Raw genomic sequence first — 27,925 nt, forward strand, 5'->3', positions numbered from 1 at the left:
AATAAGATTTTTGAACGTTTTTTTTTTTTTATTATTTGTTTTTTAGGCGTTTATAAAATCGAAGTTGTTCACGGATCGAGACAGGTTCGAGGATCGCCTTTTATGTGCCAGGTATTCGACGCTTCGAAAATCAAAATTGAAAATATACCAAATAGCACCGTTTCGGTGAACGATAATATTACTTTTAAATGTGAGTTGAATTTTAATCGTTTAATTAGGTGTATAAATTAGATTAGATTTTGAAGCCAGTGTATTTTTTTTATTTATTTTTTTGTATTTGCAGTAATTAGAAAAAATGCCGGATTGGCCGAATTAGACGTCACAGTCCGTAGTCCTCTAGGTCAAGATTTGCCTATTGTTGTAAAAAGCATAGGTCAAGATACCGATTTGATCGAACTTTGTCCAACTTTACCCGGAAATTACGGTTTCCATATTACCTATGGTGGTGATTCGATACCAGGTATGAATTTATTTCCCAATAGTCGGGATTATTTGAAGTATTTTAGTCGTTTCTGTTATTTTGGACTACATTTTACTATTGATTCAGGAAAAGAATTGAAAATTATTGATATTTTTTCTGGTGGTCTGATTTCAATCTGCCTAACTTGAGAGCCTTTTAAATTAGCACTCTCTGATTTAAACTAAATCAAATTAAATCGATAGATCGCGTTCTGAAATCTCCGAAACCAAAATTTCAGATAGTAAAAGTTCGTGTTTGGATTTTCGGAGAGTTTTTGAATTAAAAAAAAAAATTGAAAAAGCTGTTTTAATAGCGATATTTAAACTTTTATATGAAACATGAATTTTTGTTGAGCAAAGTGAACCAATACGAATGATTTTTCAATGCAATTCTCACTCATCAACGAGCAATAGGTACCTATCTAATTGTTAAAAAAAAACTTTCTGCCAAAATTTACAACTTTTGCCCAAAATTGACAAAAAATTTCTCTTTTTTCAAATAATTACTCAAAAAAATTATCGATTTTTTGCCAAAAATTACAAAAAAATCTTATTTTTTTCACCAAAAAGTTGCAAAAAAAATCTCGCTTTCTTTCTAAAATTGAAAAAAAATAGGTAATATTTTTCTCCTGCAATTTTGAAAACGTTCTACTTTTTGCTGAAATTATTAAAGTTTTGCTTTTTGACCTAATTCTCGCTTTTTAGTAAAATTGCAAAAGAGCCAGACTCTCTTCTTTTCCAAAAACTGCCAAAAAGTTTTCATCAAAAGTTCCGAAAAGGCATTCTTTTTGGTAAAATTGTCAGTCTTGCTTTTTGACAAAAATTTGTCATCAGTTTTCTCTCGTAAAAAATTGTCGTTTTTTGCAGAAAAATTTCAAAAAAACTCCCTTTTTTGATAAAAATTGTTCTTTTGTCAATAATTTCCAAAAAGACCTGCGTTTTGCTGTAATTTTCAGTCTTATTTTTTTTTTTTTAAATATTTTCTTTAAAAATTGAAAAAATTCTTGATTTTAAGAAAAATTGTTAAAAATTGTCGTTTTTAAAAAAACATTACTCCTTTCCAAAATTTGTTGAGAAGTCTCGCTTTTTTTTTTACTCGAAATGCCCATAAATCATTTCCTTTTGCTAAAATTGCCAGAGTCTTGCTCTCTGCCAAAAGTTCTTGTTTTTCAAGAATTAAAATTGCTAAAAATTGGGGTTCTAAAAAACTCTAAAATGTCTCACTATCTTTCAAAAATTGTTCAGATAGTCTCGCTTTTTTTTACCAGAAATGCACAAAATTACTTCCTTTTGATAAAAATGTTAAAGTCTTGTTTTTGCCAAAAAATTCTTGATTTTCAAAAAAAATTGGCGTTTTAAAAAATTCTAAAAAGTTTCCCTTTCTTTCAAAAATTGTTCTTAAGTCTCGCTTTTTTACCAGAAATCTCCAAAAATCACTTCTTTTTGCTGAAATTTTCAGTCTTGCTTTTTGCCAAAATAGTTGTTCTTCAAAAAGTAAAAAATTCTTGATTTTTAAAAAAATTGCAAAAAATTGGCGTTTTAAGAAATTCTAAAAAGTTTCTCTTTCTTTCAAAAATTGTTCTGAAGTTTCCCTTTTTTACCAGAAATAATGTCCAAAAATCACTTCCTTTTGCTTAAATTGTCAGTCTTGCTTTTTGCCAAAAATTGTTGTTTTTCAAATATTAAAATAGATAAGTATTATTAATGTTTTAAAAAATTGCTAAAAAAAATTGGCGTTTTGAAAAATTGAAAGCCTCACTTTTTTTCAAGAACTGTTCAAAAGTCTCGCTGTTTTACCAGAAATGTTCAAAAATCTCTTCCTAAAATTGTCAAAATCATGCTTTTTGTCAAAAATTCTTGTTTTTCAAAATGTATAAAATTCTTGATTTTTTAAAAAATTGCAGAAATTGGCGTTTTAAAAAATTCTAAAACGTCTCACTTTTTCCCAAAAATTATCCAAAAGTCTCGCTTTTACCAGTAATTGCCAAAAAGTTCTTTCTTTTGTTGAAATTGTCAGTGTCGGTTTTTTTTTTTTTTTTTTTATTAAAACTTTGATCAAAACGATAGATGCTAAAATTCATTTTGTGGCCTTTCCAAAGTGATTTAAAATTTCTGGAGAAAATTGAAAAATCACTGGAGGCTCCAGAATGAGCCAAATGTAGTATTTTTTGATGTGTGGGAGTTGAATTGAACAAATTATTCACTTTGTTTCACTTTGCTCAAAAAAAATTATTTTTCATAAAAAAAGTTCAAAAATCACCTTTAAAACAATTTTCTTCTAATTTTCGAAATTTTTTAAAAATTCTCCAAAAACCTGAAAATGAACTCGACTTTTGATTTAGCTTGGTTTCGTTCAAATCGAAGAATATCAATTCAAAAGGTTCTCTTGTCAGATATTTTCTCATGAAAAAAAAATTACCAACTGAATTATTCTATACTTGCAGACTTTAATTTAACCCAAATGATTCCAAAAATGATCTCTTTTTTCTTGCAGATTCACCTCTAACATTCACTGTCGTAGACTCGGGTTTCGGTCGAGCCTGGGGTCCTGGTTTATCTAAAGCTTTAGTCGACACATTTACCAAATTTTTCATCTCGGCTCGAAGCGTATCAGCTCAGGGTAAACCAGTCGTCCAAATCACGTCTCCTACTCGAGAACCTATCAGGTGTTCTGTTGTGCCAGCCAAATCAGGGAACGAAGGCGAATATGAAGTCACTTTCACTCCAGAGATGGTTGGAACTTACGATATAGATGTGATGTGGAATGGCAAAAATATACCTGGTAAAAAATCTTTTTTTTTTAATTTTTAAAAAAATATTTTTCTACTTTTTTCAATTTTTTTTATTTTTTATTTTGTTTATCGGTTAAAAAATATCGATTTTTATTTTCGTACTTTACCTAATGAAAAATTTTTGTTCGTCCAGGATCACCGTTCCATTGCTTCGTTGTGAATATAAATCGAGTCAGGGTAGTCGGAGATAATCCACTTTCGGGCAAATTCATCATGACTGTAAATACGACCACTAGAATCATATTCGATGTGTCACAAGCTGGCCCTGGTACGTGACTATGGATTCTGAACAACATCAGTATTTTTGAGAGATGAATTTTTTTTTAATATTAAAATACAATTTGGCCTTTTGTTCGTGTAGGTGAACTTGTGGGCACGTGTGAGGCTCCTCATGGCACCACAATACCAGTAAATATCGAACACTTGGGTCCAGATACGGTGCAATGCTCGCTAACTCCTCGTAATCCTGGACCTCATTCGTTATCTTTACTTTATGGCGGATTCTCTCTGCCAAATTCGCCTTTCCACGGATTAGCTGAAAGTACAGCCAGTGGCGTCAGAGTCATATTAACTGGTAAAGGATTAGCTTCCGCTATATGTGGCCAACAGGCTGAATTCACCATTGATGGAACGCAGGCTGGTCCTGGTAAGTGAAAGGATTACGTTTGGGGGTATTTTACGTACCCTCGTGAACGTGGTGTAATTTCGTGGTTGGTTTTGTTTAAAAAAACAGGCGTACCTGAAGTTACGTTAACTGGAGTTAAACACGATATCGAAGTATCGTTACAGAATATCAGTGATCGTGTTTATAAAGCTAGCTATACTCCTAACAATCCTGGAGCTTATTTATTAAATGTCATGTGGTCTGATAGGTGAGCTAATTTCCAACTAGATTGAGTAATGGGGTATTTTGGGAAATAGAATGTGCTAATGTGAATTTTATTGTTGTGTTGCAGACAAGTCAAAGGATGTCCTCTCAAAGTTACCGTTAATGCGGTTTGTGACGCTAGTAAGGTGTTGTGTACCGGAGATGGTCTGGGAATCGGTACCGTTGGCAAAGATATTAGAAGTTTTATTGATACTAGAAGAGCTGGACCAGGTGAGGAATTTTTCTCTTTTGACAATTAAATTTTAAATCAGATTATTTCAAAGCTGGATCGAAATTAATAATTTGGTACATTTGTAATGTTACAGGAGAATTAAGTGCACATTGCGTAGGTCCTCATAAAGTAGCTTATTGCGAACTGTACGACCACGGAGATGGAACTTTCACATTAAATGTCAAACCACAAGAACCTGGAAAACATACTCTTACCGTTAAATACGGAGGTACGAAGAGGAAAATACCTCATTGAGATCTCATTCTGATCAAAATACTTGTAATTTGAGTTTTAAAAAAATACATTGTAACGATTGTTTTGTGTTTAGGTGTCGATGTACCTGGAAGTCCATTCGTTCTTAGAGTGAGTGGAGCCCCTGACCCGAGCAAGGTTCGAGTTTACGGACCTGGCATCGAACATGGCGTTTTAGCCATGTTCCAAAGTAGATTTATTTGCGATACTCGAGGAGCCGGCGCTGGCCAATTGACCGTTCGAGTCAGAGGACCTAAAGGTACGAATAAGCTGAAAATTATGTGTTTTTTTTTTTTGTTTCTACATCTCAAATATTAAAAATTGGCTACGAAATTTTAGGAGCTTTCCGAGTCGAAATGCAAAGAGAGAGTCAAAAAGATAGAACAATTTTATGTAAATACGATCCAACTGAACCAGGAGACTACAGAGTAGAAGTTAAATGGGCCGGAGAACATGTACCTGGATCACCATTCATGGTTATGATCTTTGATACCCAACAAGAACTGAATAGATATTTGCAGGTTTGTCTGATGCGAATTTTTCAATTTTATTTCGTACTTTTTATCTTATCCTCTAGCTCATTTTTCTGGATCACTGATCTTGCGATGATCTCGTATTTTTCAGAATTTTTTTTCTTTCCTTTTTTTCTTTTATGCATCAATCTTATTTCGAGGCAAAGTGCTGAATTTTGGTAAAGGGTGCCAAAACACTTCATATTTACTCTGAAATCAATAATCGCACAAAATAGTTTGGTAAAATTTGGCAACCCTGATCAAGATTTGGCGTTTTGTCTGATATCAGTTCATCTGTGCATATCCCGAATCCTTTTTGCTCTCTCACTAATTTTTACCTAATAATTTGGCTCAAACAAATGAAAAGCAAAAATTTTGAAAAATGTTGTTCTTTTCTTTCAAAGCCAAAACTTTAACGATGAATTGAGTGAAAAAGGAACTAAAAAAATTCAGTCAGGCATACTGGACAAATCCAACATATTTTCTTTGAAATTCAAAATAACCCATCTCCCCCCCCCTCCTGAGAAAAAATCTCAATTAAAAAGCAAAAAACCTTTTTCAAATGAGCAACTGTAAACATTTTGTTTGAAGTTCATCTTGCAAGAATATTACCTATTAAATTTTGGCAAAAATGGTTCTAATTTTACAAAATTTATAATCTGTTTCAAAAATCAACAGGGCGTCTAGTAAAACTTGCAAGCTCTGTAAAGACAGAATAAAAAGTTTTGCATTAGGTAGTCTTGCTTCTCTCATTGAAAATTAGTGAAAAATTTATCGTTTCCTCTTTTATTGTTTACTTATTGTAAAAAAATTCGAATTAGATTCCAAAAAAAGTTGTGAAAGGAACTGATAAAAAGTTTATGTTGAGTTCGCATTTTTTTTTTTTTTTTTTTTTTAGAGGAAGGAGTAAAAATTTGAGAAACATTTTCAAAAATTGAGAGTTTGCTTTTTGTCAATATTTTCTAAAAAAAAAATACACTTCTTTATCAAAAGGTTGCAAGAAAGTATCATCTTTTGCCAGTAATTATCATAAAATCTCGCTTTTTTTAAAAAAAAAATTGATCAAAATTCCCACTTTTTACCAAATTACTGAAAAATCTTGCTTTTTTACGATAAAATGCCAAAATATCCTGCTTTCGTAAAAATTTGCCAGTGGTTTACTTTTTGGTCAAAAATTATTAAAAATTGTAATGTTTTATTTTTGCCCAAAAATTGCCAAAAGAGCTCGGTGACTTTTGCTAAAATGATAAAAATCTCGCTTGTTTGTTAGAAATTTTCAAAAATTCTTTTCTGACGAAAATTTGGAAAAAATGTCTTTTTTTTGCAGTAATATTTGAAAAGTCCTTTTTTACGTTTTTTTTGGCTGCTAAAGGTTGTTTTTTTTTCGAAAAAAATAACATTTGAAACAAAATTTCTGCAAGTTTCAGTTTTCCATTTTCCATTTTCCATCACATTCAGTATTTCAGTCCTATACCTATACCTTATTTTTGAGCTTTCAAATTATTCGGTAGTAGTTTTGAGCCAGTTTGAGCGTTTAGAAAATTTTTGGATTTTCCTGTGTTGAAAAGATGTCGGATTTTTTTTTTTTTTTGATCTTTTTCATGACAATTTTTTCAAAACTGAAAAATCTACAAATCTGGTTTCAAAAGAGCTCGAATTTAATCTTTTTTCCCAAAACTTGAACCGGAATTTTCAAAAATTCGCAAAATTGAAAAATGAAATCCACTTACTGAAATTAGCAAACAAAAGAATAGAGCAGGAAAATAACATAAAAAAGCGAGGGCAAAAAGGAAAAAATTGGCACATAAATTTTTTCTTCGTGAATGTGTTCAGATTAACCCCCTGAACTACCAAAAAAAACCCGAACCTCCTAACCCTGGAGCTAATTTTTTTAGGGGGCTAAAACCGGATCCGATTTACGTTTTTTGCGATTTACTCCGAAAATATTAGGTTTACGAGAAAAACTACCATGACTAAAAATGTTCCCCTTCAAATTCTCGACAATTTGATACTAGGCTCGATACCCATACCTCAAGAGGAGTGTCTGAAAAAAGGGGTGGAAAGAGTGAGTGTTTGAAAAAAAGTCAGTCCAATAAATTGATCAAAGTTACCACTTAATATCATTCGTTTTCGCTTAAATTTTTTTTACAAAGTCTACTCACCCAACTATTAATCCCACCACCATTGATTGGTCTTCATCCCTCCCTGGGGGTTGGTGGGGGATGCTTGGTTTTTCAAGTAACACATAACTGAATCATATATTTGAAAAACGAATCTGGACATGCAATATATCGAATAGTATGTTTTTGAGGTCGCTGAATACGAATACCAACTTATTTTCTGGGTCCAACTCCTCAAAGCCCCTCTGTGCCCCAAAAAGGGGGTTAAAATTTTGAAAAATCGTGAAAAGTCGAGTGATATATCGAATGGTATGTTTTCGAGGTCGCTGAGTACGAATATGAACTTATTTTTTGTGTCCCACCCCCCAATGTTCCTTCTAGGCCCCAACAAGGGGGCCAAAATTTCAAAAAATCATCAAAAAGTCGAGTGATATATCAAATGGAATGTTTTTGAGGTCACCAAGCGCAAATATGAACTTACTTTTGGGTCCCACCCCACAATGTCCCGCTATGCCTCGAAAAAGGGGCCAAATTTTGAAAAATTATGAAAAGTCGAGTGATAAATATATCGAATGGTGTGTTTTCGGGATTCTATTTTGAAATATTTTATCAATTTCTTAGTTTTTTCAGAAAAAAAAGAAACATTATAAATGACCAATTTTTTCCTTTTTAAAACCGCTATTTGCCTGCTCTTTTGAAAAATAAAAAAAAAATGAAAAAATTGAAAAGGAAGCAAAATTAAATATTTTTATTAAAGAATTAAAAAATTTTAAAAAATGGAAAAATGAAGAATTAGAAATTAAGTTGAGGAATAAAAAATTGAAAATATTGAATTTGTTTTTTGTCATTATTTTTTTTTATTCCCAAATGTATTGAATAAAAAATTCGATTTCCTAAAAATCTAAAATACCATCTTTTGGTTTTTTTAGTAAGAAAAAAAATCTTCAAATCGACTCAAATTTTCATTATTTTTTTCTCAATCATTTCACTTCCAATCCCAAATCTTCTTCCGAAATTAAAATTTTCACTTCACTTGAATTTTTCAATTACATGTAGATTATCCTGACTTATTTCATTTATTTATTTTTTTTTTACAGGGATCACCCGCTTCCGATCTATACGGAAGTGTCGCATACTCAACCGGATATGCACATATAACACCATAAACAAATTTTTTTATACGATTTTTTTTTATTTATTTAATTATTTAACTTATTTAATTTTTGTACGAAGTTTTATTTTTTAAATAAAAAACAAACTTTTTAAACTGTTATTAATTGTTGTTGTTGTTGATTTTTATAGGAAGCCAAAAAAAAGTTAATTCCTTTTGTAAAGTAATTGAATGGTTACTAACAATGGATTTTGGAACTCGACGATGCATGTGCTACCACAAAAAGTACATATTTACTAACATTTATCGCGATAATACGTAAATCGATATAAGTATCGGACGATTTTGATTTTCACTTCAGATGATTAAATTTGAGGGAAAAAATGGTAAAAATTCAAGTGTTGAAGGAGATGAGGAGGGAGGGATGTTTTTTGTTCATCCATTGAGCTCACGATCAAAACCATTCTTTACTTTTCTGTTGAAATGTTTTAAGAAATAAATACAATAAATTTCTGAGTAAAAGAATACAATTTTGAAAAATCGGTAAGTGATTTACGATTTTATTATAAAACTGATTTTTTTCTTTTTTACTTTTCAGTGAAGAATTCGGCTTAAAAATAAGCCAAAAAACAGGCCATCGAATCTTGCATTTTTAATTACCTACGTTTTCTGACTAAATTGAAGTCGCTGGAGCACAAATAAGTATAACATTAAAAATCGATCCTCGTCTCGTAATTTTAAAAAAAAAGAAACAGTTTACGATCTAAAAGGCACAAGCGCTCGAATTGGACACCGGATTCGGTCTCGGCGACCTGGAATTAGTTGGAAAACATCTTCAAAAATGGAAAAAATGATTTCTTCGGACCACAACAGGAAATTAATGGCGTTCATTGATGAGCAACAGAGGTGTTAATAAAATTGCCTAACCGGTTCGCCGTAAATACGAAGTACATTTTTTACCCCAAAAATAAACCTTTGAATTTTGGGGCGTATCGAATGGGAATTTCGAACGAGGGGGGTTTTTGTAGCGGGGAATTTATTTCTGGTGTCTGATTCTCGCCTTGGATTTTTCTTTCACCCGAAACGACAGATTTAATCGTGCAGAAAAATTTCTAAGAATGAAAAGTTTTGTTTTTTGAATGTCTAATTTTGAAAACTGAAATTTTCGATTAGAATGGTAATATTTCAGAATAATAATGGAAGAGTTGGATGGAGGAGGATAATTCAAAATTGAGACAACAAATCAAATAAAAAAAAAATTTTTAATTTTTTTTTTTGTTTTTTAAGAGTGACTAAACTTTTAGGAAAATTTCCTGTTTGTAGAAAAAGTGAAAAAAGAAGTCCCAGACACCAGTTTCAAAACTCAAAAAAAACATCTATCAAGTTTATTACCCTTGGTTAATTTTAAGGATCAATTTCTCGTATGATAAAACAATCTTTCAGCATAAGCTACGATTACCGTACCTTGTTTACAATTATTCTGGTTAACCTTATACCTATTCGCAATGAAACAACAAACAATTAAATAAATGTGTGAATCGAAGCGTGAAATTTTTTTTCAAAAATTACATCGCATGATCTCACTGCAGCGGAAATGGTGCAATGTACTCGTAATTTTAACACCTATGGGTATTATTGGATAGATATCTGGTACATCCACTTCGCCACTTCGCGGAGAACTCGTGCTTTATATTTTTAAGCATGTTTTTTCCGCTCATGGCAGTAGATGAGTAAGTATTGTACTTATTAAGAAAAACAAAGTTGAACTGCAGAGTTGTTTTTATCAAGGTCCATTTTCCATGAAATTTCTGTCTGGGCATACCTAACTATTTGCTAGCTTTTCATAAAATATCACAGGTGTTTACATTCATATGTACCTACATATCTCCTTCAGGTTCTCATGAATATATTATACAGCGGAATTTCTCATTTTTATGCCAAAAAATGACTAAAAATACAAATGCAAGAGGATAAGTCGCCTCAATTAATAGTAAGGCCATTTCAGGAACGTTGTAATGGTCTTCAAAATTAGGTACATAGATCAAATTCGTTCGTGGATAATTTTTCAAAAACTAATCAATTTGTTCGTGAATGATTCACTAAAAATCGATTAAATCAATCCGTTCGCGAACGTGTCACTTATATGAATCAATTCGTTCGTGGATGATTTACCAAAAACTAATCAATTCGTTGGCGAATGATTCACCAAAAATTATATTCAATTCGTTCGTGCATGATTCACTAAAAACCAATTAAATAGGTAAATCAATCAATTCGTTCGCGAACGAGTCACTTATATGAATCAATTCCTTCGTGAATGATTTAGGTATCAAAAACTAATCAATTCGTTCGCGAATGATCACTAAATTTTACCAAATGGAGAAGGAAAGCTCAAAGCAGTCAAAGCTGAAATTCACACCGCACCTCATCGTAAACCTGCTGAGTTTATTGACGCCTCTGACGGTAGTTTCGAACCGTTTTGAACACTCCAGCTGCATTTTGCAAAATTCTGACTTCCAAAAAATGCCATTGAGCCTTTTTTGGGTGAAATTTTGAGAGTTTTACTTCGTTGAAAACCTTCGAAAAAACGTTAAAATCACGTTTTCACGATTTCAACGAAGTAATATCTCTCAGGATTTCACCCAAAACAGCTCAATTATGAAAGTTACAGGAAAAATCAAATGAAAAATTATCGAGCATTTGCTAGTGTGTTTCAAATGTAAATTATTCAATCTATTTGAAAAAACATGCGTAAACGCATTTTTTAAGGGGTGCTTAAAGTGGGAGGGGGGGCTCTAAAAAAGGGTTCAAATCACAAATATAGAGGGAGCGTGGTTAAACTTTTTCATCTAGATAATTGAATATACTATACCTCAAAATGTTACTTTCGCGCAAATCGCAGGTTTCTAGTTTTCCAGGGGTTCCCAAAATATCGAAATTATGAAAATTGGATTTTTGAGTACCAGTGCAAAATTTTATTGAGCTCAAAATTTGGTTGGATGAAGGTCTTTCACATATTAGTAAACTATAATAAGCTTTTCCCCAGGGTTCAAAGTTCAAAGGAATAGGTTCAAAATGTCGTCGTCATCTTAGTCGCGCTCCTTTACAGGAGATAGCATATATGTTACCATTAATGTGTTTACTCCAGGTAATGTATGAAATAACTAGTTATTTCATACATTAACGAAAAAGTACTTAATGCAAGTAAATTGTTCATAGTTCATCTAGGTAATGTATGAAGAATCTAGTTATTCTATGAAATAACGAGGTGTGATCAGTTAAATCATGAAATGAACTGTTAAAAGTTTGCTGGGCTCGATAGCACATTTCACGTAGAATTTTTTGATGTGGCTGATAACTGCACCAGCTTTTTAAATGAGAGTAAAAAAAGGAAATTTTTGAATTTTTCCAAGTTTTTGTTCAGCATGGAAAGTATAGTGAAACATTTTTACAAATTGAGATGGAGAGGCTCGGGTTTGCGGTACCAAAAATGTCACACTTTTTCAATTCAAGGCAACTGATGAAAAGGATATGTCACGAGGAAAAGTTTTTTAGGTTTTTTACAAAATCAAAAAAAAAATGTCAATTTTTGAACATGTTTTTCCAATTATTTCACTTGGTACAACTCTTCCGATTCATCTGGTGCACTTATTGACCATATCAAAAAATTCTACGTTGAATTTGCTATCGATCCCTGCAAACCTAAACACTCTACCTATCATGGTCACTCAACGGTGTAATGTTGAAAGTAAAGTTCAGAATGAAAAAAACTTTTTTTTTTGAGTGGCCAAAAATCTGACCCTGGGGCTTGGAGGTTATTCTGTGGCGGGAAACTTTGTTCTAGCTTTGAATTAACGGTCATTTCTTACTTTATCGCAGTTCATTCATTGATTTCACACTTTAACAATACACCCCTCGTATATGAATGAAATAACTAGGTAAAGTATAGAAAAAAATTAAATTTCACACTTTCTCAGGTAATGCATGAAATAACTAGTTATTTCATACATTACCTGGAGTAAACACATCAACGGTAACATAAGAGTATATGTCCATCTAGAGGTCTGCGCCGACGGAAAAACAGCGGCGGCGGCGTAATGGGTAAAATTGGTCGGCGGCGTGAATCGGCGCACCGGCGTGGCCCACTACGCCGATGAAACAAGCCTCAAAGTATGCTGAAAAATGAAAACACTGAATTTTCTTCATTTATTGTTATGTGAGCACTAAAAAGTGAATTTTTTGAGGATAAGAAATCTTCTTCTAAAAACATTGATTTCTAATTTTTCTATAAAATACAGAAAAAGGACTGAAATCAATGAAAAACACTAAAATTAATGAAAAAAGAGCCCAACGCCGACTCACGCCGCCGGAAAATCGTCGGCGGCGGCGGCCGGCGGCGCGCCATCATGAATTCTTTTCGGCGGCGGCGAGTCAGTCCCTCAGAAATTCATCGGTGGGGGCGGCGTGAGTCGGCGGCGCAGACCTCTATGTCCATCTATATTAGCCGGTATCTAGTGTATCTGATCGTTTCTTTCAGGGTAGGGTCTTGCAGGGAGAGTTGGCCGGTGAGTTTATTGTTAACAGTTCCGATCGTTTCCTCCCTCTTGTCAATCTTCCTTGGATTTTCCCCTGTACCTCCCTCTCGTCAATCTTCCTTGGATTTTCCCCTGTACCGCTAGCATGAAAATACCGTTTTCTCGTATTTTATGAGCTAAATACTTTAGCTTTCTGTTTTTGATGTCTTCAACTACGACTTTCCGCTCCTCTCCTATTCTTGCTAATACTTCCTTGTTGGTAATGAAGTCCTTCCATGAGATCTATAGTAGCCTTCGATAGCACCACATCTCAAAAGCAGATACTTTCTTCTCGCATTCTGCACTCATGGTCCATGTTTCGCAGGAATACTTCAGATGGTCCATACGTAGCATCACTGCATCACATAATTCTCTTTCTCAGATCTATACTCATCATTCGATTTCCCAGCACATTGGCAAGGTTGTTGAAAGCGGTCTTTGCCATTCCAATCTGTGATTTAATTTCTTTATGATCTCTACCATACTTGAATTATCACTATTGGTTTTGGCTTGACCTCCAATCTCACAAGTAGTATCCTCTCTGATTTTGGAATTATGGCACTGATTTTATCACTGATTCTGGTATGTATTAATATACCCACACCTTGTTCGTGTGTGCCTTTCCCAGCGAAGATCATTTCATAGTTTTCATCCACCCAGTATCTACCATTTCCAGTCCATCGGGTCTCACTTATTCTTAACACGTCGATTTGCAATCTCCTGGCTTCTTTAATGACAATAGCAAGTTGTCCAATTTTATACAAAGTTTGTACATTCCATGTTGCCCAAGTTGTCCAATTTTATACAAAGTTCGTACATTCCAGGTTGCGACGTTGATGTTGTTCCGCCTTGTTTTCACTCCGCGTATTCTTAGCAACCTATCCAGCTGCCTTGGCGGATGAGGATCAGCCTGGAGGAGACTTAAGGCCGTTGCTAAATTGATGTCCATATAATTCTAGGGAAATATAATGGTGTTGGTTCGTTGCCTTCCACCATGATTTTCTGTTGGGGTTTACTCCCTTAGCCGAATTTGCCAGTTTTTAGGCGCTGGTGTTCGCCTACTCACTCTGAAGCTCTTGCGCTTCCCTGAGGGCTGGAACGAGTGAGTTGTTGGTGTTCTGCAGCTCTTATTGCATTCTTGTTTGTAATCCGTATTTATGTAGAGGCTTGGCCTTCGACTTGCCACTCCTCCCCGTTGTTCAACCAACTGGAGAATTCTGCTTTAGCCATGTTTATCGATTCTGAGTCCATCGAACAGCAACATGTTACCACCCCGCACGATGTGGACATGCAGAATACCCCTGGTGTTGTCTTCGCCTTCTCATCTGTCCTGGGGGACTGGCTCTCCTCTTGATGATCCGAGCTACTACCTAGAGACTACCTCTAGTGACAACAACCTGTGCCCTCGCGGGGCGGTTCAAAATGATGGTTTAAATATTTCCAAAAATTTACCCACCCTTATTTCTGCCCCGAGGGTCAAAAGTAGGAAAATCACCTTGCCTAAGGTTCATCGGATTGAAAGAGATATTTTACGCTAAGACAGTTTTTGAAAATAATACCCAGTGGTTCCTAAAATACTTCTTTTTATTCACAACTTTGAGGAACCCCTGGAGCCCAAAAAAATGGGGTTTTTGGGTTAACTAACCACGGATTATTCGTATTTGGGACATTTATCACAACATTTTAAGAGAGATCGAGTCGATAACCGTCTCGTGCCAAAAAATGGCCTTATCGAGACTCCTCCATTCCAGTCTCAAAAATTGGCTGCAGACTCCAGAAGATTCAGAACTGCTCGAAACGGCTTGAAACCATATTAAATTGATTCGGCAAGTTGTAATAATTAGGGATCTACGAACACTAGGAAAAAATATGAAAAAATTAATGCACGTACCTATCCGGAAATAATATGCCAGAGTGAAGTCGGAATTTAAACTTCCTGAACTTTCAAATGGGAAATAGTTTTTTTTGTTCTGTTCTGTTCTGTTCTGTTCCGTTTTCGGTCCATTTGTTGTTCCGTTCTGTTCCAATCCACCAGCCCTGGTTACAAACACTCTGTCCCCCAAACAGATGCCAGATCCGCAGGCCACAACATTGCGGTTAATGACCGTTACAAAATACATTATGTAAGTAATTAAGTTATGTAGATATTGTTGAAAGTTTCGATAAAATAATTTCTTTAGATGGCCCGGTTTATTATAACCGTGAATTACATAAATATGTACTTGAGTTATTTTGTAGGTACCTACCTGCGTCATTGCACATAATTAATGCATAATTATACAAATATACGTGGTAATACTTATCCTTTCCTCGCTGCAAATTGTCAAATAGTTTGCATTTTTTTTTTTTTACAGGTGGACTGTTTTTATTTTCTGCTTTGAGTCTAATAGAATATGCATTCATTAACATTGCCCAGTCAACATAGTAATTGAAAAAAATTGCGTTTAAAAAAGACGTTTTACATATTATTTACCTACCTACCGACAGAAAAATTAATCCCAATATTGTTGGACTTTTTGAGAATCAGTTGTGTGATTGCTTTCTGTAAATATAGGTAGAGGTACCTAGGCTATAATAATAGACCACGATTGATTATTTATTTCAAGTACCTACCTAATTGAAAATCATCGTGTATGTGTTAATGATTTTTTGATTTCTAAAGAAATGGCGTTAATATTAATATTCGCGAGTTTAATTGTAATTATTTTTATTTTAATAAAATATGTGGATAAATTAAGAAACAAGAGGTTTTACGAACTATTGAAGCAATTTCCATCGTATCCGACATTTCCTTTGATTGGAAATTGCCATCTTATTCACGTTTCACCAAAAGGTAAAAAAAAATAAAACTTTTTATTTCCTATAAAACTTACAAAGGCGGATACTTACTCTAAGTATCAGGAACATTAATGAACAACGAAGGAAGAGCATGCAAAAATACATCACCAGCCAAAATTTCAGACGCTCAAGTGCATTTTTCGATTTTTAAATAATTTTGAAGAATCAAATTTGGCTCGAAAATTTGGGAAAAATCAAAATTCCACCAAATTGATTGAGAAATTGAGAATTTTGCTAGTATGTACTCTGTTTCGAGCATGCAAAACAATTGGATTGAATTCGAACCGTTTCGAGAAGTTCTGAAGCGTCCAGCAGATTTTTGAAAATGTGACCTGGTCTAGAGAAAGGTACCTACCTGAAAAATCGTTTCCCCGTTTATTCACTACCTTTATATGAAATTTAATGGTCTTTCTAATGAGCATTTTTATAACAAAATTTTACCCAATGAAGTTGAAAAGCTGAAATTCACTTCCTGAAGTTCAACATGCTGAGTACCGACATTAAAAGTGGCTTCAAAACGTTCTGTATAGTCTCTCTAGCTACGTTTTGGGAATTCCAGTTTTCACAAAAAAATAAATACCTAATAAATAAAATCTGTCCAATTGGCAATTATTGACCAGTTTTTTGGTCTGGTCCGACAAGCCTGACCCTCAGAACTACTCCTATACACTCAGGAGGCATCTGAAATCCTCCCCTCTATGTGATCAAAACTCATCCTCTCCAAATTTTTCATTCACCTCAAAACCATTGACTATCTCCCTCTCACCATAGACATTAAATTGATCCCAATCTCCTAAACGCTTATGACAGTTATGACTCATATTTCCATAAAGTCTCTTCCATTCTAAACTCCATTCAGCTATATACTTACAATAAGTACCTATTAGAGCTGAAAACGGTACTCGCTAACAGCGGGTAACTACTGTACCCGTACTGTAAATTCTTGCTACTTGCCAGTAGCTGGTATCGAATTGAAAAAATGTCACACCAGTTCACATTGTACATAACTGGTAGCATAGTTGTATGTGTAAAAGGTGTACCGGCATTACGTCATCATTGCCAACAATCACTGTCAGACATCAATCACACATATGAACAACAGGTATTGAACATTGACTTTTTAGATATGGGCTGCTAGCGGACCATAAGCTTAACATACGGCTATTGTCTTGAACATAGTAAGTCGCGGAATGCAATTTGCGCATGCGCCAGCTCTGTTGTGACGTTATACCACCCTGGTGTACGGTTACACGGAGGTGCGGGAGGTATAACATCGTCACCTGGTACGACGTCATTTTTCAAATTCCAGCATGCGCAGAAGCCAAACCGTGACTAACTGATGAACTATGTTCAAGACCATTGGCTTATGTACCGCTAGCAGTCCATATCTAAAAAGTCAATGGTATTGAAGCGTAACTCCTCCCACTTACGCATTATCAAATTTTGGGGTGTGTGCGCAGACTAAGTGCGAAAACAATCGGGTTGTGCTCACTCTATGCTACCTACTATATCTGTACCCAAATCAACTCGATACATCCACTAGCGGGTTTAGCCAGTATTTTAACCAGATACCAATAAGCGGGTAGTGTAACCATTTTCAGCTCTGGTACCTATCCTCTTCCTCCATTCTATCCAGAAGATCCTACAAAAACCCAGAAAAACAAGTATTCTTGATCTCATTTCATACATCATTTCATCACTTTACTTGCACATTTATGTACTCCACTCAACTGTCATGTCATCAATAACTTTATTGCTGAGTATAATTATTTCATATCATTTACACCAATGGGTTGAAATCAGTGGATCATTGTGGTTGTTTAGTCATTAATTTGTGAATCATGATAGCAAGATTTTGCAATTTCTGCTTCTGGGCTTGTTCGGTATTCTTTCACATGAACTATACATTATACTTCTTTCTTTAAACATAGCAATTGAGAGCAACAGCACCAGACCCAGGTGCCAAGGTACCAAGAAAATCTCAAATTTGGGCCGGTTGGTATGGTCCAAGCCCCAAATTGGCTGATTTTTTGATATGTTGTAGCCAAAACCCTTGGGCACAACCTATCAAAAAATTAGCCAATTTGGGCCATACCAGCCGGCTCAAAGTTTCTGTGACTCGCCAAGATTGTCTTGTCACTGAGGTGCTTGGGTCGGGCTCTAGAGAGCAGACTTGACAAAGTTGTACTATTCACAGATTCACTAAATTCCATCTCTCAACTAAGATCTTGAAATCTTCACTACAAATACTGCAAAGTGCAAATGTATGTAGCAGGGGGATTTTCTGAAATAGAAACAACTTTATGGTTAGTCTCACATACTTACCAATAAATCTAAGCAACATTCAATTGCCTCAGAAATCTCATCTCTCCAATGTGACATGGATATTACTATAGCCTAGATTCCTGCCCACTCAGGAATTTTGGGAAATGAAACAGCAGACTTGGCAAAAAAGCAGACACTAAAGATGTCACCTGTACCAGAAACACCTGTCCATGTGTCTGATCATCTGATGTGATGGAAGTCATATGTTTGTGGTTAATTCCCAGCTAAAGTCTCACCATCAACATTTAAGAATTGCCCAGGAAGTGTACGTACAGGCCATGCCCTCCTCACCCACTCTCTGTCTCTTCAATAAAGAATCACCTCCAATGGTCTATTTAACTTATTTTCAATGAAACATCACAATGACCTTACTTGACGGACAGCTGCAATGTGATTGGCTGATGGTAAAGCAACAATTGTTCGAAAGTGCTTTTGACAACATTTTATTTCTTTACAGATTTCCAATTCCCCATTTAACGTAATGCTAATTCAGGGCCAAAAATTTTATTGATAATGGGATCAGCCAGTCACAGCACAGCTGCCTGTCAAGTGTCAAGTGATGCAATTGTGAAGTTTTATTGACATCGTCTATATGCTCTATATGTCAAGTCCAACTCACTATCTCCCACATCTTTGATCTTACTCACCTGTCCAGATCATATCATACCCGTTTAAGAAAGTCACTAAACCTTTCACCTGAAATAGCTCAAAACCCTTCAGTCTTACCCTATTTCTCCAAAAATCCAATCTCGTTTCATTGATGTAACAGGTACCAATCATTAGGGGAGGTGGTCAAAAATCAATAGGTTGAGTACCTACCTACATAATGGTTTGATTTGGTAAAATTTTGATCCCCCCAGTTTTGACTCTTTGATTTTCAAACATTTGCCGAAAAAATAAAAATGCATTTTAGCAATTGAAATTATTTTTAGTGGTGTTGTGTTTTTGCATGCTCTTTTGATTCAACTTCAACTGGTTTAAGAGGTATACATATAGGTATGTACTTTGTTAGTAATACGAATTTGATTGGAAATTTTATGAATCAGATATGCAGAGAACACTTGAAAATTTACTGGGACCTCATCGTCGTTTACTTTTCTGGTTGGGTCCTTTTCCTATTATTGCTTTGAAAAAATACGACGATATTATAGTAAGAGTTGTCTTCATTTTTTCTTCTCTTTCTTTTGTAAAGCTGTGTATAACAAAACAAATAAATAGGTACCCACTGTTACTTCTCATAGGCTATATCCAACCAAACTCAAGATCGTGACAACTTGCTAAACTTTGCAAATGAATGGCTTGGCACGGGATTACTCAATGCTAACTGTAAGATCAGGCACCTACGTAAATTTCTTCTTAATGCCTCCTTCAGATTGCATTCCTTTACGTTGCATTTGAAAATTTCTACAGACGACGAATGGAAAAAATCGAGAAAAATCCTCGCACCAGCTTTCAGTTCACTTATGCTCTCGAGATACGTTGACGTTTTCAAGAAAAAAGCTTCACTTCTTGTGAACTCCTTGGAGCCGGCAGCAGATTCTGGCCAAGTATTTGACTGCCGAGATATTTTGATAAAAATTAATGTTGATACAATTGTAGGTAAGAAAAATGATTTTGAACTTGATTTTTTTCTCGATGCAAGTCCAGCGTGCACTATAGAGAAAAAATATTTGCATAATTCTTCTTTCAGAAAACACAATCGGAATACCAGTAAATAGCACGGGAGAAGAAGGAAAACAATTTGCTCATGCTGCGGCACTGTAAGATTTTACTATTTTTCTGATAATAACTAGCTGGCTATTTAATGAGTGGATTCAAAAAATATGAAGTTTGGGATTATTGGTATTTTTTTAAAAAATTTATTACTCACATTGAAATTTCCCGAACGAATTTGTCTGCGAAGAGAAATCATAATATTCTTACTCTGCGTTCTCGTACCTTCCGCTTCATGATCTGATTTTTTTTTAGAGTTTTTCGACTCAAAATGAAGGTCTGCATATAATTTATTAAAATTAAATTCTTCCTTCATTTTATAAATTCGTAGATGGAAATTTTTTAAGAACATCAGAAATTTTTATGATCACTTGAATACCTAAATTGGTACTCAATAATGTAAACTGTCATTCCGTAGGGCATTTCGTGGCCTAATGAAGCGCCTAACAAGACCTTGGTTGTATCCACGTTTTGTTTACAAAATGTATTTAAAACTAACAGGAAAAGAAAATGTTATCCAACAATATCGTAATTTGCCTGCTAAGGTAGGTACCTAACATAAAATTAACCACCTAAAGTAATCTAGGTATCTACCTATTTCTTAAATTTTACTTTTAATTTCAGATATTGAAGGACGAACTGAATAATAATAAGAACCGAAAAGATTTCGAAGAAAATGGTGAGTAAATTTCGACTAAATAAACGTCATGTTTTTAAAGTACCTACCTACGTCACATTGCTACCTACCTAATTTATGATATTATGTTTTGCACATTCGCAGACGATTCTTTGAAAACAATTATCAGTTTACTCGTTAAAGGAAGCCTGCAAGGGCCAACTTTCACTGAAACACGCATGAGAGATGAGTTGCTACATATAATGATGGCAGTGAGTGTAAAATTGTATTGAATTTCCTTTTTCATTTTGAAATTGTAGAGTTACATTTTAACCTGGAAATAGCAATATATTTTTCTTCTTCTTTTTCAATCAACAGGGTAGCGAAACTACATCATTAAATGTGGGATTTACTCTTCTAATGCTGGCCATGTATCAAGATATTCAAGTAAGCGCACTTCTTTCTTTTTATAATGATAAGCAGTTGATTGGAAGCTCATACAAATGTTTTATGTGATAGCAAAAAGTTTACAAAGAAATCTCCGAACTTTTCAAAGACAATGACGATCTTACTGCGGATCATTTATTCCATGAATTGAAATATTTGGAACAATGCGTCAAAGAAACGTCAAGAAAATTTACTCATGTAGTGGTTAATTTAAGACGAACTCATAAAGAATGCATATTAGCAGGTAAAAACCATGATATAATAGATACAAGCATGACTGGACTAAGTTGGTACTGATTATAATACCTACCTAGCTGATTAGATTTTTCTTCACATTCTCTAAGGGAAGAATGTGAATGGTGTTATTTGCCAAGATAGCTCAGAGAGAGGCTTTTGGAGTCATGCAGATCTACTATAGTCAATTATTATGAAATGAAGAAAGAACTTATTCCAACATTCAAGTCAAATTACAAACATTTTATTGAAACGTAATTTACATAGGAAACATATTAGATTTTGACAAATATAAATGGTTGCCTAAGGACCGTTTCAAGGCAGAATATAATCATTTTCACATCATGGTACAATCGTTTAGAAATTACAAACATCGTAGCTAAAATTATCTAGAGATACCCAGCTCTAATGAATACATATAAAAAACCCAAAGAAACACGATGAAATAATGTTTACACTCCATTAAGATAAATAAATACATTAAAAATACATTTGTTTAACCCACAAAACCCCCTATGCTTGCAGATTAAACATCGCCACTAATTAATTGGTATAGCTAAATTAATTAGTTGAAGTAAGTTACTTCGAACCTACTTACCCAAACTGTACACGTTTCCCATCTCTTCGATGCCTTACTAATACCAAAGGCTGGCGATGGGACTTAACTAAAAGAGGCACTAATATCACTTTGCATGATTCGCATATGACCGGCACCATAGCGAACCACCAAAAAAGGTACAAATTATAGATCATCGGATCCATGATCATCAAATTTACGTTAGTATTAACCACATACGAGGTGGCGTTAATTGAAAGGGTGTAGGACGCGAGCTCCATTATCACAAACCACAAATTCTACACTTAAGGTGAGAAATAATGTGATAAGGAGACTTAAACGCGGCTGTACGTATTTTTTACACTGAGGAACCGCAATTGTGCACTATATACAGTCGACTCATAACAATTGCGCCAAAATCCCAGTATTTATAGAAAAAAGGGTGATTTTGGTCCCTCCCCCGAGGGTCAGTGGTGGAAAATAGGCGTGAAGGCGCTAATTTACAAAGAAATCGCTTAATTTATCAAAGAAGCCGCTACTTGGCATTCTTTCTAATAAATTTACCTATTTAATTGGTTATTTTCCCTATCTCGGGGTATAAATGTCACTGGTGGCTGTCAACCCTTAGATAATTTAATATCTTTGTTTTATAAGAAGGGTTCAACCGCCAGTGACGTCAAATATACAAATACACGGAGTATTTGTATATTTTTACATCTCTAAAGTATACCTACACGTTTCCATAACCTATCGGTTTAAGGGGTAGATAAAATATGCATCTGCTTAAGTGGTACGTAACATCTGTACCCCCTAAGCAGTGCGGGCCACCTACACTATGTCAACCATGTGTTTTAAAAATTTTTATATTCTAAACAATTGAACCCACTGCAGTTGGCCACTATAATGACTTGAAGGCTATCAATTACTTCGATAAAAAAAAGTCGATCTTGTGGAGTGATTTCTTTTCTTCATGTGTGATTTTTTAAAATCCTGATTCTAGACAATACAATTATACCAGCTAATATCATTGTCATACCACTTATACATCTTGCCAACCAGGATCCCGAGTTGTATAAAAATCCACATAAGTGGGATCCGGAACACTTTAGCGATGAAGCGGTGAAAACTCGACCCAAAGGTAGTTTTATGAGTTTTGGGTATGGACCACGATCTTGTATAGGTAATATACATAAAAATGAGTACCTATCAATTCTTTTCTGTAAATTATACCTATACCTATCATAATGCTTTTGAATCTGATCTTTATTACCTTGAACTGGATCAACATGAGACGGTGTTATTCATTTACAGGGGATAGGTATGCCATAATGTCAACCAAGACTCAAATCGTGTATGTTATACGAAAATATCATCTATCTACAAATATAAAAGAACTGACGAGAGATCACTTGACGTCGCATTTAGCTATAGGCAGCAAAATTGGTTATCCCATAAAATTTACCAAAAGAGTATCGTGAACATTATTTTCAACTCTCTGTCCTGTCCTTTCTCGGAACCTGCTCTATTGTCCATGTTTCCCTTCTCCCTCTCACATCACATCTCTAGCGACGGTAGCGACTGACGAATACATTGCTAACTTTAGTTTTAAGATGTAGGATTACTGTTTAAATAAACGTTTTAACGAACTGATCAAAGTATGTTTCAATGGTTGTATCAAGAAGCCAGTGCACTTCAAGTGGTAGCCCCGACGTTCAAATTTCATATTGTATTCGTGAAAATGATTCGCTTCGATTGAGAACCCATTTGCTTCTTGATAAAAATTATTTGTAAAAACGTTGTTCAGTGAACAGTTCAATTTCGACAATGACACCTCCTTCTCCCAGAACCTCGGCCTCAAAGCTCCACTGTTTGAAAAAAAGGAACCTCAGCTCTGGTTTCAGCGGTTAGAACTGTTAGAAGCCATTTTTGATGAATGCCAAATCAAAGATGAGAAAGTGAAGTGCATGTGGGTCCAGGCCAAATTAGATTCAAATTCAATGGCAGATATCAAGCAAACGGCTGATAATTGAATTCACCGATTCAAAACAAAAGTACTCGTATGGTAGAACATCTAGGTTACAGGAAGTTTCTCTTGGCAATAGGTAACCAACACAACTGTTAAGTGAGATGAAAATATTGTCAGAAGGAGCAGTGAATGATGCATTATTACGTGTGTGATTCTTAGACCTACTCCCTGAAAAAAATTGTTTTGTCTCGGGAAATATCCCATTCGGGAAATGTCCATTCGGGATTTCGGATTCGGGAAAATGACCGTGAATCCCAGTAAAGATATAGTCGGGGAGCCCATCTCAAGCATAAATTGCATCCACCCCCATCGATCCTCCGTGACAACTTTTTTCTTAATGGGGGAGTCCTAAGGAACATTTCTAGCCCTTGTACTCAAAAAAAAGTGGCCCTACTTACAAAATGGCGGCCATTTTGATTGACAGGTGCGCCGAAATCGCAGATCTTGCGTTCCAACATAGAATTTGCACAACATTTTTCAAACTGTACAAAGGTAGATCGAAATATCAAGTCAAAATTTATCACCTATCAAAATTTCAAGTGCTAAAGTGCATTTTTCGATTTTTGGTGAATTTTTGAAAATCAAATTTAGGCCAAAAATGAGGGGAAAAAAATCAAAATTTTACCAAATTGACCAAGAAAGCTGAAATTTGGGATACACCCTATTTTTGACATGCCAAATCGATTGGAAACTGTTTCAACCCGTTTTGAGCAGTTCTGGAGCCTCCAGCAGATTTTTGAAACTCGAAATTCCCACAAAATTTCAGCAAAATGGAGTTGGAAAGCTGAAATTTACTCTGAAAACTAATTTCAATACGCAGCGAAGTCAACTGCGGGGAAATTTCAAGTCGTTTTGGAGCATCCAGCGATTTTTGAAAATTACTGGAGCCTCCAGTAGATTTTTGAAACTTTACATTTTTACAAAATTTCATCAAATGGAGATGGAACGCTGAAATTTACTCTACACTCCAATTTTAACACCCTCTGAAGACGACTTCAGGTGGGTTCAAATTATTTTGGAGCCTCCAGCAACTTTTTGAAAATTACTGGAGTCTCCAGTAGATTTTTGAAACTTGAAATTTCCGCAACATTTTACCAAATGGCCGGAGTTGGCAAGCTGAAATTTACATCGCAAACTATTCAATACGATATGAAGTCGACTACATGGTGGTTTCACATGGTTTTAAATGGTTTTGAAGCTTCCAGCTATACTTCTTGGAAATTTAAATTTTCCAAAAAACACCATACGACCTCTCAAAAAGTGGCTGGAGGTTCCAAAACAACTTGAAATCCACTAGCAGACGACTTCGTAGCGTATTAAAATTAATTAGCAGAATGAATTTTGACTTTCCATCTCCGTTTGATGAACATTTTAGGAAATTTAAAGTTTCAACAATCTACTGGAGGCTCCAGTAATTTTCAAAAAATCACTGGATGCTCCAAAACGACTTGAAATTTCCCCACAGTTGACTTCGCTGCGTATATTAGTTTTCAGAGTAAATTTCAGCTTTCCAACTCCATTTTGCTGAAATTTTGTGGGAATTTCGAGTTTCAAAAATCTGCTGGAGGCTCCAGAACTACTCAAAACGGCGTGAGAAACAGTTTCCAATCGATTTGGCATGTCGAAAATAGGATGTATCCCAAATTTCAGATTTCTTGCTCAATTTGGTAAAATTTTGATTTTTTCCCCTCATTTTTGGCCTAAACTTGATTTTCAAAAATTCACCAAAAATCGAAAAACGCACTTTAGCACTTGAAAATTTGACAGGTGATAAATTTTGGCTTGATCTTTTGATCTACCTTTGTACAGTTTGAAAAATTTTGTGCAAATCTGCGATTTCAGCGCACCTGTCAATCAAAATGGCCGCCATTTTGTAAGTAGGGCAACTTTTTTTCAGTACAAGGGCTAGAAATGTTCCTTAGGACTCCCCCTTTAAGAAAAAAGTTGTCCCGTAGGATCGACGGGGGGTGGGTGCAATTTATCCTTAAGCGGGCTCCCCGTCTAAAAGTCTTCCAATTTGTAAAAAAAATACCCTTTTCAATTCGTCACCTGAGATTTGCAATTTCACCAGCATTAATCGACTTGGAATATTGACCTTGGTCTTATCACGGGATTAAATTTTCAGCAGCTGAAATTAATTAAGTACAATATTTACAAAGCCGTCCGGAGTGATTTGAAGTTGCTGGAGAAAAGTCAACTTTTTCTGGAGGTTCCAGATCGATGTGAGGTGGAAGGGGGGAGGGAGGTTAGTGGAATATACGAAATTTCGAGTGATTTGTCGCCATAATTGACGAGTTTTTTTTTGTTTTAATTTAAAAATTGATTACCGTAAACTGGGGTAACATTGAAGGATTTTTCAGTATTTTTTATGTTTAGAGGTATGAATGGCGGAGGTAGGGGAAATGTGTGTGGTGCTTTTGATAAAGCTATGTCAGCACTACGTTTTGGCGGTTACAGAAGTTGCCTACCTTTTTCCTGTCAAGCGCAAGAGCCAAAAGAAGTGCCCTTCAAAGTTACCCAGCGTTTGGGGTAACTTTGAAGACCCCTTGAAATGTGCTTCAATCAAGGTCAAAAATTATCAAAAACATGAGTATTCACTTTTTGGTCACTTTATACGCGTCAAGTACTTACAAAATGATCCATATTCACAATTGAATTTATGAAAGAGTGCTCCAAAATGATAATTTGGAATTTTTCTAGTTTTCAGGCGTTTTTCATGCATTTTGGCCAATTTGATCCAATTTTATGATTTTTTAATGATTTTAGAGCTGTTTTTCAAGTTTTCACATCGTTTTTAACAAGTTTACAAGCATTTTCATGCATTTTCGTCCAATTTTACCAAAATTTCATGATTTTTTTATAGACTTCAAAGTTACCCCAGTTTGAATATTATTTTTTTACTCCTCAGGGAACAACTTTGGCACATGAACAAATGCGCTAATTTATAGTCGGGAGATGTACCAACACATCTATAATGTCACTTGACTCGATCTTTGAAAATTCAAAATTCCAGACACCAAGCTTTTCATGTTAATTAAAATTGATAAAAACAGCACTTTTTTTCGCTTGCTTTTTCACTGGTGTTGGAACCACTAGTTGAAAATGATAAAATAGGAAAAATAATCGCCAAAGTGTACTCTATCCATTCCCGGTGTCAGAATTGTTCCATACTTCATAGTTCCACCGCCATGGAGCATAATATGATGAAAAACCGCACCCTTCAATGTTACCCCGCGATTTCAATGTTACCCCAGTTTACGGTACAACGTTTTCTGGAGCAATTTGAATAACTGATAACTGGAGAAAAGTCAACTTTTGTTAAGAGACTTTAGACCAGCTGGAAAATGGTGTCCATAGCGACTTTCAAATTTTTATTTCAATATTTTACTCTTTTTGTAGAAAATGAATACCTATCTCATTACATAGGTTACTTTATCTATTTTCAAACATTCGCCAAAAATCGAAAAATCATTATCGAGAGCTCAAAATTTTGTTCTGGAGCTTGGATGAAATGATTTTTCAGTGAGCCAAATTTCAGCTCAATAGGAATTGACAATTTGTAAACGTTACGAGTAATTTGGCAATATTATAGTTGTCTAGAATTTTTATGATGCCTACCTGTCGATTGATAACGGAGTGGCTAGGTGAATACTCAAGAAGCGGAACCTCGTTACAAACACTCCATCTCCATCCAAACCAAAATATTTGTTACTTTACCTTCAGCAAATAGACGTCAGATCCGCAGGCCACAGCATTGGTTAACGACCGATCCAAATAATTATGCAGATTCTTGCTTGTTGAACGTTTTGATAAAATGATTTCATTAGATATGGCCCGAATTATCATAACCCCCGAATGACGTAGATACGAGTAACTACTTGAGCTATGTATCGTGTACCTATACCTAAGTTATTGCACATAATTATACAAATTGCATAATAGGTCTTCTTATTGTTTACTCGCCGTAAATTTCCAAATAGGTAGTTTTCATTTTTTTTTTTTTTTTTACAGCCTGGCTGCTTCTATCTTCTGCTTCGAGAAAATGAATTTATTAACCTTGCCCAGTCAACATCTATTTAATTGAAAAAATTGCGCAAAAAAACATGTTCTACATATTGTTTACCTCACCCACCGAAAAAAAAATGAATCCCAATGCTGTTTGAATTTTTAAAAATCAGTTCTGTGATTTCTTTCTGTAATGTGTAGTTAATAGGCCACGAGTTAAAACCACTTGATTCCCATTGATTAAG

At 34.9% G+C, this 27,925-nt stretch overlaps 2 protein-coding genes across 8 annotated transcripts in view; both read left to right on the top strand.

Moving 5' to 3' along the window:
- The window catches only part of jbug (filamin-type immunoglobulin domains fbug), a 118,600-nt gene extending 108,711 nt beyond the window's left edge, over positions 1 to 9,889 (top strand). For 2 of the 3 annotated variants that reach the window (XM_065358860.1, XM_065358861.1), the window contains 11 exons: positions 47 to 190; positions 284 to 460; positions 2,954 to 3,241; positions 3,385 to 3,519; positions 3,613 to 3,897; positions 3,985 to 4,123; positions 4,208 to 4,350; positions 4,446 to 4,580; positions 4,680 to 4,862; positions 4,943 to 5,124; positions 8,333 to 8,508. In XM_065358860.1, coding sequence (XP_065214932.1) covers positions 47 to 190; positions 284 to 460; positions 2,954 to 3,241; positions 3,385 to 3,519; positions 3,613 to 3,897; positions 3,985 to 4,123; positions 4,208 to 4,350; positions 4,446 to 4,580; positions 4,680 to 4,862; positions 4,943 to 5,124; positions 8,333 to 8,401 — 1,880 coding nt within the window. In that variant the 3' untranslated portion in view covers positions 8,402 to 8,508. Of the gene's footprint in view, positions 1 to 46; positions 191 to 283; positions 461 to 2,953; positions 3,242 to 3,384; positions 3,520 to 3,612; positions 3,898 to 3,984; positions 4,124 to 4,207; positions 4,351 to 4,445; positions 4,581 to 4,679; positions 4,863 to 4,942; positions 5,125 to 8,332; positions 8,509 to 8,537; positions 8,632 to 8,944 lie in introns of those variants that run through there. The other variant, XR_010557990.1, reaches the window with a different exon arrangement.
- Positions 9,890 to 15,359: 5,470 nt separating this feature from the next.
- On the top strand, positions 15,360 to 27,924 carry LOC135842109 (cytochrome P450 4c21-like). 5 transcript variants are annotated; one of them, XM_065359467.1, is made up of 12 exons: positions 15,364 to 15,753; positions 19,130 to 19,233; positions 19,325 to 19,409; positions 19,494 to 19,682; positions 19,774 to 19,843; positions 20,215 to 20,341; positions 20,421 to 20,475; positions 20,578 to 20,684; positions 20,791 to 20,859; positions 20,932 to 21,103; positions 22,650 to 22,829; positions 22,961 to 23,304. In XM_065359467.1, the coding sequence occupies exons 1-12, from the start codon at positions 15,585 to 15,587 to the stop codon at positions 23,125 to 23,127; spliced, it is 1,494 nt and encodes a 497-aa protein (XP_065215539.1). In that variant the 5' UTR covers positions 15,364 to 15,584; the 3' UTR covers positions 23,128 to 23,304. The 5 variants fall into 5 exon arrangements, with proteins under 5 accessions (XP_065215540.1, XP_065215542.1, XP_065215541.1 ...); XM_065359468.1 differs by lacking the exons at positions 22,650 to 22,829; positions 22,961 to 23,304 and adding an exon at positions 21,204 to 21,593 and having other exon boundaries at positions 15,360 to 15,753; XM_065359470.1 differs by lacking the exons at positions 22,650 to 22,829; positions 22,961 to 23,304 and adding an exon at positions 27,687 to 27,924 and having other exon boundaries at positions 15,361 to 15,753.
- The last annotated feature ends 1 nt before the right edge of the window (position 27,925 follows it).

The sequence above is a fragment of the Planococcus citri genome, chromosome 3 (genome assembly GCF_950023065.1).
Source record: "Planococcus citri chromosome 3, ihPlaCitr1.1, whole genome shotgun sequence".
In the NCBI taxonomy this organism is placed as follows: Eukaryota; Metazoa; Arthropoda; class Insecta; order Hemiptera; family Pseudococcidae; genus Planococcus; species Planococcus citri.

Bases quoted from the DNA above. Each gene is read 5' to 3' on its own strand.
- LOC135842109 (XM_065359467.1), top strand. From the start codon at position 15,585: ATGGCGTTAATATTAATATTCGCGAGTTTAATTGTAATTATTTTTATT. The intron at 15,754-19,129 runs GTAAAAAAAAAT...TTTATGAATCAG, and splicing joins TATTCACGTTTCACCAAAAG to ATATGCAGAGAACACTTGAA. The intron at 19,234-19,324 runs GTAAGAGTTGTC...TACTTCTCATAG, and splicing joins AAAAATACGACGATATTATA to GCTATATCCAACCAAACTCA.